At 57.1% G+C, this 9,234-nt stretch overlaps 1 protein-coding gene across 2 annotated transcripts; it reads right to left on the reverse strand.

Annotated features, from left to right (window-relative positions):
- Positions 1–725: 725 nt before the first annotated feature.
- MIIP (migration and invasion inhibitory protein) lies at positions 726–9,024 on the reverse strand. Of its 2 annotated transcripts, none has more exons than XM_011363523.2 (10): positions 8,949–9,024; positions 7,713–7,917; positions 7,173–7,490; positions 6,676–6,760; positions 3,583–3,691; positions 3,452–3,504; positions 2,613–2,694; positions 2,358–2,454; positions 1,311–1,445; positions 726–1,062 (listed from the first exon to the last, which is right to left on the reverse strand). In XM_011363523.2, exons 2-10 carry the CDS (start codon positions 7,824–7,826, stop codon positions 976–978), a joined length of 1,080 nt encoding a protein of 359 aa, XP_011361825.1. In that variant the 5' UTR covers positions 7,827–7,917; positions 8,949–9,024; the 3' UTR covers positions 726–975. The 2 variants fall into 2 exon arrangements, with proteins under 2 accessions (XP_011361825.1, XP_011361824.1); XM_011363522.2 differs by having other exon boundaries at positions 2,613–2,742.
- Between the last annotated feature and the right edge of the window lie 210 nt (positions 9,025–9,234).

Raw genomic sequence — 9,234 nt, forward strand, 5'->3', positions numbered from 1 at the left:
CATAAACTTGATTATCCTCACTAACATATGTGCTGTGAACAATGGGAAGAGAATGGTTTCCACGGACAGCTTCACAAGCTGCCACAGGAGACCTCAGCCCTAGATCCACCCCTCTAAGCTGAGAAGCTTCAAAAAAAAAAGCACGTGCTTTCTGTGGGCTTCAGCTCCCCATTTTTATCTTTAAAAAATCCCAGAAATTTCATATTGTTCAACCTATGCGGGGGAAGACAGGTCTGCTTATTAATCCAAGAGGGGAGGCCTGGACTCTCTGCCAGCCTTACTGCGACTCATGGCCTGGCCCTCAGTGTCCCTCCATCAGATCCCTCTGGATCATCCACGGCCTCCAGGGCTGGGCTACAGAGGGGCGTGGAGAAGCCACCTGGCCCAGAGACTTCAAGAGAGCCTTCTATGAATGGACCCTGGTGTCAGGGACCAAGAAGAAGGGGAGGGCTCACTCACTCCCCACTGTCATAACTTCAGCCTCATCGACAGAAGACAGCCTGAGACCCCGAGCCCCTCGCTGAGATGACCTGGGCCTCTGCCTGAGAAGCCATCTACCCTGAGTTGGGAGCTGCACAAAGACCCACGATCAGGGAGTTGGACCCACCCTACCCAGCGTAGAACGCTGGAGGTGTCTCTCCCCAGGTGAGGGGAGGGCAGGCCAGGGCCAGGGCACCTGCTGGGCATTGACGGCAGCAGCAGGACAGACCCAGCACACGTGCGCATCTGGAGCTGCAGAGAGCGCTGAGCTTTATTTACAAACATGTCACAGAACGCCCTTACCCCCCACCCTGGGTTCTCCCCTCTGTCCCCAAGAAGGAGACAGGCCTGGGCCTACCTGCCCCACCTAGGAGTGTGGAGTGTTGAATCCACCCCCATTTGTGGCCAGGCAAGGCTCCCCTCTCGTGGGCGCCCTTGCCACAGGGGAGGGGCTAGAGGTGATGGCAGGGCGCTGTCCTCCTGAGTGGCCAGTCCTCAGGGCTTTAGCCGGGGGGCACGGGGCTGCACTACCTGGGGTTCCGACCAGATTGGGGTGGGGGGCTGGCCCCGTGATAGCAGAGCCTGTATGGTGAATGAGGGGTGTCAGAGGGGGCAGCTTTGGGGGCAGGTCCCCCCAGTTCCAGCCTCACCCCCTCCTGGATCTCAGAGTCAGGGTCACCTTCCCGGTGGGGAGTGGCAGAGCCTGGAAAGAGTGCCGCAGAGAGACACTTCCAGGCTCCGCAGTCCTTATCCCAATCCTGCCCCTGGGACTTCGCAGTCTCCAGTCGTGCTCCGAGGTATCTGTCCCGCCAGGGCACCTCGCCCCATACCAGGTGGGAAGAGCTGGCTGCCGACAGCTTCTGGGGCGGAGCCTCAGAGGTGACATAGGACCAGAGATCCAAGCTCTTGGGGGCTGAGCTTTTCTCGGACTTCGGAGGGAGAATGTCCCAGCCCAGCAGGCAGTGCTGTGGAGAGCAAAGAGTCAGACCACCTGGCCTGGGCAGGTCCCCCCTCCAAACCAAGAGACAAACCAGCACAGTGTCTCCCGCAGACTGAGACCCTCCCCGGGCAGGGGCCTGTGTCCACCTACTGGGTCACCCTTTCCTGAGCCTGCTGACCCAGGCCCTGGGTCTGACCCCAGATGCGCAGAGGGAAGATGCAGACGCTGATGGAGTACTCCCCAGCTCTGCCCCACGCCCGACAGGGGATTCACTGAACTGCCCCGCCTCAGCGCACAAGCCTGAGGACGGGCTGCTGTATCCTTCCACAGATGAGCAAACCAACTTTCCTTGGCTTCCCTTCCCTTCCCTGTAGGCCCAGCTTCCCCAGCCTCAACTAGGAGTGAGTGGGGTTCCAGTGACCCCCATCCTACTCAGGAGACACAAAAGACATCTCTATGGCCGGCCCTAGAGAAGCACAGAGACCTGGGTTCAAATCCCAGCTCTTCCGTGTGGCCAACTTTGGACAAGTCGCCTCCCTCTGCCTCAGTCTCCTCGTCTGTAAAGTGGGCCAGCGGCAGACTCTGCACTCTTGGTTGCTGTGGGGACTCCATGATATAATCCTCCTGAGGAATGCACTTGTGGCATACCGGAACTCAACAGATGGTACCCATTGGCATTATGCCAGTGTGCGGGCAGACACTCATCCTGAACTCCAGGGGGTGGGTAGGGTACCCCGCCTCCCTCAGGGAACAACGGAGTACAGCCGACGGAAATGGCCCAGCCTTAACTCCTCGTTCTCCTTGAGCCCAGCCTGGCTGTGTGGCGTTGGCCTGTCCCTGGCCCTCCCTGGGCCTCAGGCTCCATCTGGGGACCTAGGCCAAGTGGGGGGCAGCCCCATCTCCATCCCATCCCCAACCAGGCCCCCTGACTGCTCACCCGTGGCAACGCCAGTGTGTCAGAAGCGTCAAAGCTCTTCCGCCGGTGGATGCGGTACCGATGCGGGGGGTCCAGGACGGACAGCGGGACACTCACCCTGGGCGAGAGTGTCAGTGGGAACGCTGTGGCTGGGGCCTCCCAGCTACCGTGGGGCCACAGCCCCAGGCCCGTCTTCCCCTCCCTGGGCTCTGAGCGCCTCAGGTGCTGCGGGCCCCACAGCTGCCCCTCAGGCGTCCGCCTGCTCTGGCCACTCACCTGACCTGTGCTGGCTCCGCCAGGGTCCTAGGGCCCCGTTGGTCCCGTGGTATCCTGCACAATCGGCAAGGGGTGCCAGGATCTGAAGGCACCAGAAACAGGCGCCGAGTGACACGGTAGCAGTACACACCTACAAGGCCCATGAGAAGCGGCCATCCTCTCAGCCAGGAAGCCTGCATCCCTGGGCCCCCGGTCACACGGGCCCGCCGACCCCGCCACACCCCCCGGCCACTCACACAGGCATATACACGTGTACGCATGCAGAGCACGCACACAAAGCACACCCTACTCAGGCATGACACACATGTGCACATGCACACATACTGTGTGTGAACATCATGCGTGCGAACATGGAGCACGGCTTCACACACAGTCGTATTCGTGGACACACATGAACATGCCTGTAGCGATAATCACGCACACAAGGTGCACACGCTCGTACATTCACGTGAATACCCCCACATATACGCACACAGTGTATGCGGCACATATAAACCCACAGCAAAGACTCCTGTGCTCATGTGACTGAGCCAGGTCTCCCCCCAACTGCCCCCACCCCCGGACAGGTGACATGTGTGCAGAGAGGAGGGAGTGGAGGGCACAAGAGAAAATGGGGCAGCTGGGGAGAAAATGAAGGCTGCTGGGGAGGGGAGGAAGCGTGACACAGGACCAGCCTGAATCCCGAGGCCATTGAGCTCATCCCACCTCCCACCGGGGCTTGCCCCACCCTGTCTGGGTCCCAAACCTCCCTCCCCAAGTCCCCAGTACCCCAGGTGCCCCCCTCAGGTCTCTAAGACCTCGGCTGGGCTCTGGGGCGGCCCACGAGGCCTTCCACTCACATTCATGCTCTTCCTCGGCAACACTGCTCTCCCGCAGGCCTAGGAACTGGGGTCTGTGAGGGCGAGAGGTGAGCAGGCGGAGTGACGGGGTCCCCGGGCTGCCTACCCACCGCTCGCCCACCCCTGCTCACCCGGGGTCACTGTGAATGCACTCCTCCTTGTTGGCTTCCCTGAACTCCTGCAGCTTCGCGAAGAAGGCCTCAGGCTTGCTGCTGACGGGCGAGCTGCTGTCCAGAGACCCTGGGGTGGGCAAAGCACCGGGAGCTGCTACGTGGCAGTCCACTGGCCAAGGCGCAATGCACACTCGGCACTGGCATCCCAGTCCACCTGCTTTGCCCGCACTGAGCCTTGTACAGACCTGGAAGGGACCCTCCACTCACGGCAACTGCTGGTTTTGTCACAGTGTCTGTCTACCCTGACGCACATCCAACCATCCATGCAAAAAAATATTTATAGAGCCCCTTCTACAAGCTAGACACTGTTTTCAACATGCTGGGGAAAGAGCAGTGACCTAGACAAAGCCCCTCCCCTCGTGAGGCTTATGGTGGCAACAGACGAACAATGGTGACACCTGCCAGGAAAGAGAAGAGCAGAGTCAGGGAACCCAGCTTGATAGGGCAGGGGTGCCAGGGGAGGCCTCTCTGGGTGGGGTGACACCTGAGCAAAGAACTGATGGAGGGAGGCGAGGAGCCATGAGGACATGGCAGGCGGAAGGAAGAGCACATGCGAGGCCCTGGGGGGCTGCACTTGGTATGTCTGAGGAACAGCTGGAGGGAAGTGAGGGATGAGAATGAGGCAGATGAGGCTGGGAAGCCGACAGAGGGCTTGGGGACACGGAGTGATGCCATCAGACCGGCCACGGGTTTTTATAGATTCCCCCTCGGACTGCTGCAGGTGAGGGGAAGCAGAGGCAGCAGTTAGAGGTGACCACAGGCATCCTGGTAGAAAGAAATAGTCAGATTCTAGAAATACGTTGAAGGCAGGGCTACCAGGATATGCTAATGGACTAGAAGAGAAACATTTAAAAGACAGGAATCGAAATCAAGGCTGATCCCGAAGTTACGGCCTGACCAATTATTAGGAACGTGGAATTGCCATTTACAAAGACAAGAAAGACGACAGGTGGGAAAAAAATCAAAACCTTGACTTTGGAGGTGAGAGTCATCTAAGACACCTAACATGTCACGTAGAAAAGACAGCCAGATACACAAGCCTGGAATTCAGAGTAGGGTGGGCTAGAGATAAAAACGAGGGAGTACAGAGCACAGAAGGCCTCGGCACAGGGGAGGCGGGGCGGACAGAGAAGAATCGGAAGACAGAGGCGTTCAGAGGTCAGAACAAGGAAGCGGATCCAGCAGAGACTAGAAGGAGAGCCGGGGAGAAGGGGGAGAGCCGGAGGAGCGCAGGGCCCTGGAAGTCGGGAGAGTTTCAGGGAGGAGGGAGTGGCCGCTGTGTCCCTTGCTGCTCAGGGGCCAAGTGATGTGGAGATGAGAACTGAGCTGGGAGCTGGCAACGCAGATGTCACTGATGACCAGGATGAGGAGGAAGCCTGATTTAAGAAAAAATGGGAGAGAAACTAGAGGCAGCGAATCTAGACAGCCCTTCTGAGAGGTTTGTTATAAAGAAAAGCGGAGAAAATGGGCAGGAACTGGAAGCAAACGGACGATAAACGGGGAAGTGTTTCATCAAGATGGGAAATAACCGACAGCAGCTTTTCCCTGACCAGATGTGGGACTCTGCTGAATTTCTCAGCCTCTTTGCACCTCAGCCTTCTCATCTGTCAAAGGGGACAATAACCGCACCTGTCTGATATGACTGCTGTGAGGAGTAAAGGAGTTCATGGCCATAAAGCAGAATAAAGCTCTTGGAACTGCCCACACATAATAAGCACTCAATAAAACCAGTGCTCTGTGATTCCAGGGTGTTCGGATGCTGATAGGGCAGAAGGATGATGGAGAAAAGAGAGAATTATAGGAAGCAAACCCTCTGGGAGCCAATCGGGGACCAACTGGAGTGTACAAATGCAGGGACGGGCCTGAGATGGGAGCGCTGATCTTCATCCTCAGGGCGGAGGGCGGCCAGAGCGCCTGGACACAGGGCAGGCACGGGGCAGGTGCCTCTATTTTCCCAGAAACGGGAAGCAAGGCAGTGAGCTGACGGTCTGGGAGTCTCAGGACAGGGCCTGTGTCCACAGCACCACTGGATCCCAGCAACCCGCTGGAGCACCTGCCTCTGGGCAGTAACTCGATCACTCTGTACTTCAGTGTCCTCCTTTGTGAAAATGAAGATGCAAAAAGCACCAACCTCTTCGGGGGGCCGTTCACTCGCTCATCCAACAAGTGCTGGTTGAGGCCCTACTAGGTGCCAGGCACCGCTCTAGGCTCAGGCTTGGGGAATGCACCAGTGAAAAGACAGCCAGGCCCCTGCTCTAACGGAGCTGATATTCTACTGGAGAAGTCATACAAGAAACAAGCAAACGAGACGATCTCCGAGAAAAAAAATAATATGAAGAACATGCCAATGGCAGTGATGTAAGAGCGGTGTCTCTATGACATTATGCTCACAGGAGGCCTATCATTTAAGCTGAACCCTGAATGAGAAAAAAGAACCAGCAGGTGTGAACCTGGGGAAGTACATTCCAGGCAAAGGCCCAGAGGTGGCCATGAGCATAGTAGGTTCAAAGACCAACAAGGAAGCCAGCGAGGCCAGAGCAAACAGCCAGGAGGCAGCAAGTCAGAGGTCATTTCACGGGGCCACAGAGGCCAAGTCATGCCTCATAAGTCTGGAAAAAGATTTTGGATTTTACTCTAAATGCTACACACTTAGAGTGTTATGATCTGATCCTCACATTTAAAAATTCGTTCTGGCTGCTGTGTCAAAAATGGATAGTAACTGGGGCAAAAGAGGCCAGAGAGAGACCAGTCAGGAGACCACTGAGGTTGCTGGGGAAGGAGATGGGCAGTAAAATGTAGAGATGATATACAGAGTTTTACAGAGGCCTGGCACATAATAAATGCTCAAAATCATGACTCATTCATCTATTCCTGAAATGCTCATTGAGCACCATCTCTGTGCCTGTCACCGTACCAGGGGCTGAGAGAAGACACGGTACAGAAGGTGTTCGCCGAGAAGGGTCAAACAGTCAGAGAAACTACAGCAGCTCTGGGTGAGGGCTCAGGCAGGTGCATAAGCAAAATGGGATGTGTGCATGGGGCGGGCCACACCTGCAATCCAGTCGTAGCCCAGGTACGGTCGGAGGCGCCAACTCCGCTCAGGCATTGGGGACTCCCTGTCGAAGGTGACTCTTGGCTGAGGAGGCAAAGGGGAAAAGTTAGGCCAGCCCAAGAAAGACCCCACCCTGGAGGAGGAAAAGGGACCATGACTTAACTTACACCTGACACACCCTGACATGGGCCCCAGGAACTGAAAGATAAGAGTCTGGCCTCCACCCCTCTCTATGTGTGACTCTGAATAAGTGTGGCCTCTGAGCCTTGGTCTTTCCGTCTGTATAATGGGGCTCATCAGCATCTTCCCAAAGTGCTGTCTGAGAAACTAATCACCGCCACTTATCCAGCACTTAGGCTGAGGTGGAAAAGACTCATGGTATCTCCTGGACAGCCACTCACCTCGCAAGGAAGGCTGCCCACAAGTACATCTACCAAACAGGAAAACTGAGGTTCAAGGAAGCTCCCATCAACGATGTCCCTCTCTCCCATGTTACCTTGGATAGCTTTCTTTGTTGATCCGGGATGAACCTTGGGGCCTGTGCCTCCAGCTCTGCTGAATGCTCTGGGTCATTTGCGTTTGAGTTGGCCAGCGAGGGTACTGAGCAAGGCCTCAGTGGACTCAGGGACCCCTGGTATTGGCGCTTGGCAGGTGAGAGAGAGATCACCCCAGAGCTGGCCCCACCAGGTGAGGACATATCACATGGATCACCTTGGTGGGCACCACGTGGGCTGGAGGCTCTCGGAGCCACAGAAGATGTCCCCTGAGACAATGGCATCTCTGGGTTGTAGCTGCTGCTGGAGTCCAGGCTTGACTAGAACAGAGAGGCCAGGTCACCTGGGCATGAAGGCCTGGGTCTTCGTCCCTGCTCCGGCCTCTGTGGTGTCCCAGGCCAGTCCCATCCCTTGCTGGGCCTGTTTTCTCATTAGCCATAAAATGGGCATGCCGCACGAGATGACCCCGGAGTCTCGGATTCTGGCCTGAGAATCAGCAGCCCCTTTCTCATCCTCTGGGAGTTCCCAAGGTGGACACTCACCTCCGAGGATGCCTTGGCCACCGACCGCCGCACGGCATCCTGCCCGACCCACAGCTGCCTCAGGAGCTCCAGGTTGAGCTGCCGCAGCTGCGCCAGATCCTCGGTCTGCACCATTCCAGGTGTCTGGCCTGGCTTCCCACCGCGGATATCACTGACTCCTGGGCGCAGTGCCCTCACCGCTGGGTTTCAGGCCCAGCTCGGCTACCTGAAGCCAAGATAGCATGACACTAGGACTCTTCCCTCTATCCTGTCCATTCTGCCTGCTTCTCTTTCATTTTACAAATGAAGAAACCAAAGTTCAGAGAAGTTATGCAACTTGCCCCAAGTCACACAGCCAGAAAGCGGCAAGGACAGAATGTGATCCCAAATCTAGTCACGGTCAGCCAGCCTTTCCCCAGTAGTGTGGCGAGGGGCCTGGGAAGCAGCCTCCTCCTTTTCCCAGCCCTCGCTTCCCTTCCTTTCCCCCAGGAATCCAGGCTCAGCGACACACAGATGCCTCGGGAAGGGATTTCTGTAGGCTAAGAGAAGGGGCTTCCCACTTCTCTAAAGCCCAAGTGCAGACTCCCCTGAGCAGAAAGTCTCCTCCAGTACATACTATTTCTTTTTAATACTGGGTCCGTCTGGTCAGACATCCATTCCCAGAAACCCTGCCCCAGCCCTCCCACCCAAACTCATAACCTGTAGACCTCCCACACCGGGTGTGTGTATGTGTGGGGGCGGGGGTGCTCTTTAGGACGCAGCTGCAGGAGCTAAGGCAGAGAGAAGCCAGACTTACACTGGACGCCCCACCCCCCTCACATATGCCCCGCAGGGAAGTGGGGACAGGGGAGATGCGAGTACAGACGACTGTGGGGGACTCTTGCACGCAAGGAGGCAATGAGCCTGATACGCAGGACCGGAAATCCCGGGGCCTGAACGAGAGACTCAGGTCTCCGTTTTCGTACCGGGTTAAAGAGAACAGCCTGCACTGCCCTCTTTCAGTTCCGGCCCCGTTATGGAAAGCTCAAAGCTACGCAAATACAAAGGAAAGGCAACGTTCGAAAGAGAAACTGGGGCAGCAGAGAAACTGCGGGGGACGCAGGAGCGGGACCTTCGGGAAAGGAGATTCAGCCCATCTTAGCACTTGGCGTGAAATCCATCTTTCCCATCGCAGCCCCCGAATCCTCCGCGGGGGCGCACGCGGGGCCTCCAGCCGAGCCCTTCCCCACAGCCCCAGCCCCCCACTCCCGCACTCACAGCTGAAAAGCCCCCATCCGTGCAGCCAGCCGCCCCTCGCAACCAGGTGTACCTCCCCGCCCAGCCCACGTGACACTGGTCGGGGGGCGTGGCCTGATCCGACCTCCCTGATTGGTCAGGGCCAAGACGCGCCTGCGAGCGTTGCTCTGTGTTCGGAAGCGGTAGTTTCAACACTGAGGCGGGACTAATAGCGTTGCTCAACAGATGATTGGTCAAACCCTAAGGTTGATTTTTTTTTTTAAAATGGGGCGGGCCCCCGGAAGGAGAGCTCCGATTGGTCAGGATG

The sequence above is a fragment of the Pteropus vampyrus genome, unplaced genomic scaffold (genome assembly GCF_000151845.1).
Source record: "Pteropus vampyrus isolate Shadow unplaced genomic scaffold, Pvam_2.0 Scaffold86, whole genome shotgun sequence".
Classification (NCBI taxonomy): Eukaryota; Metazoa; Chordata; class Mammalia; order Chiroptera; family Pteropodidae; genus Pteropus; species Pteropus vampyrus.

What these genes read in the sequence shown, in the direction of transcription:
- MIIP (XM_011363522.2), bottom strand. Translation starts at nt 7,826, where the DNA reads ATGGTGCAGACCGAGGATCTGGCGCAGCTGCGGCAGCTCAACCTGGAG. An exon ending in ACACACTGGCGTTGCCACGG is followed by an intron (nt 1,446 to 2,357) that starts GTGAGCAGTCAG and finishes TGCTCTCCACAG; the next exon opens with CACTGCCTGCTGGGCTGGGA. An exon ending in CAGCCAGCTCTTCCCACCTG is followed by an intron (nt 1,063 to 1,310) that starts GTATGGGGCGAG and finishes TTCACCATACAG; the next exon opens with GCTCTGCTATCACGGGGCCA.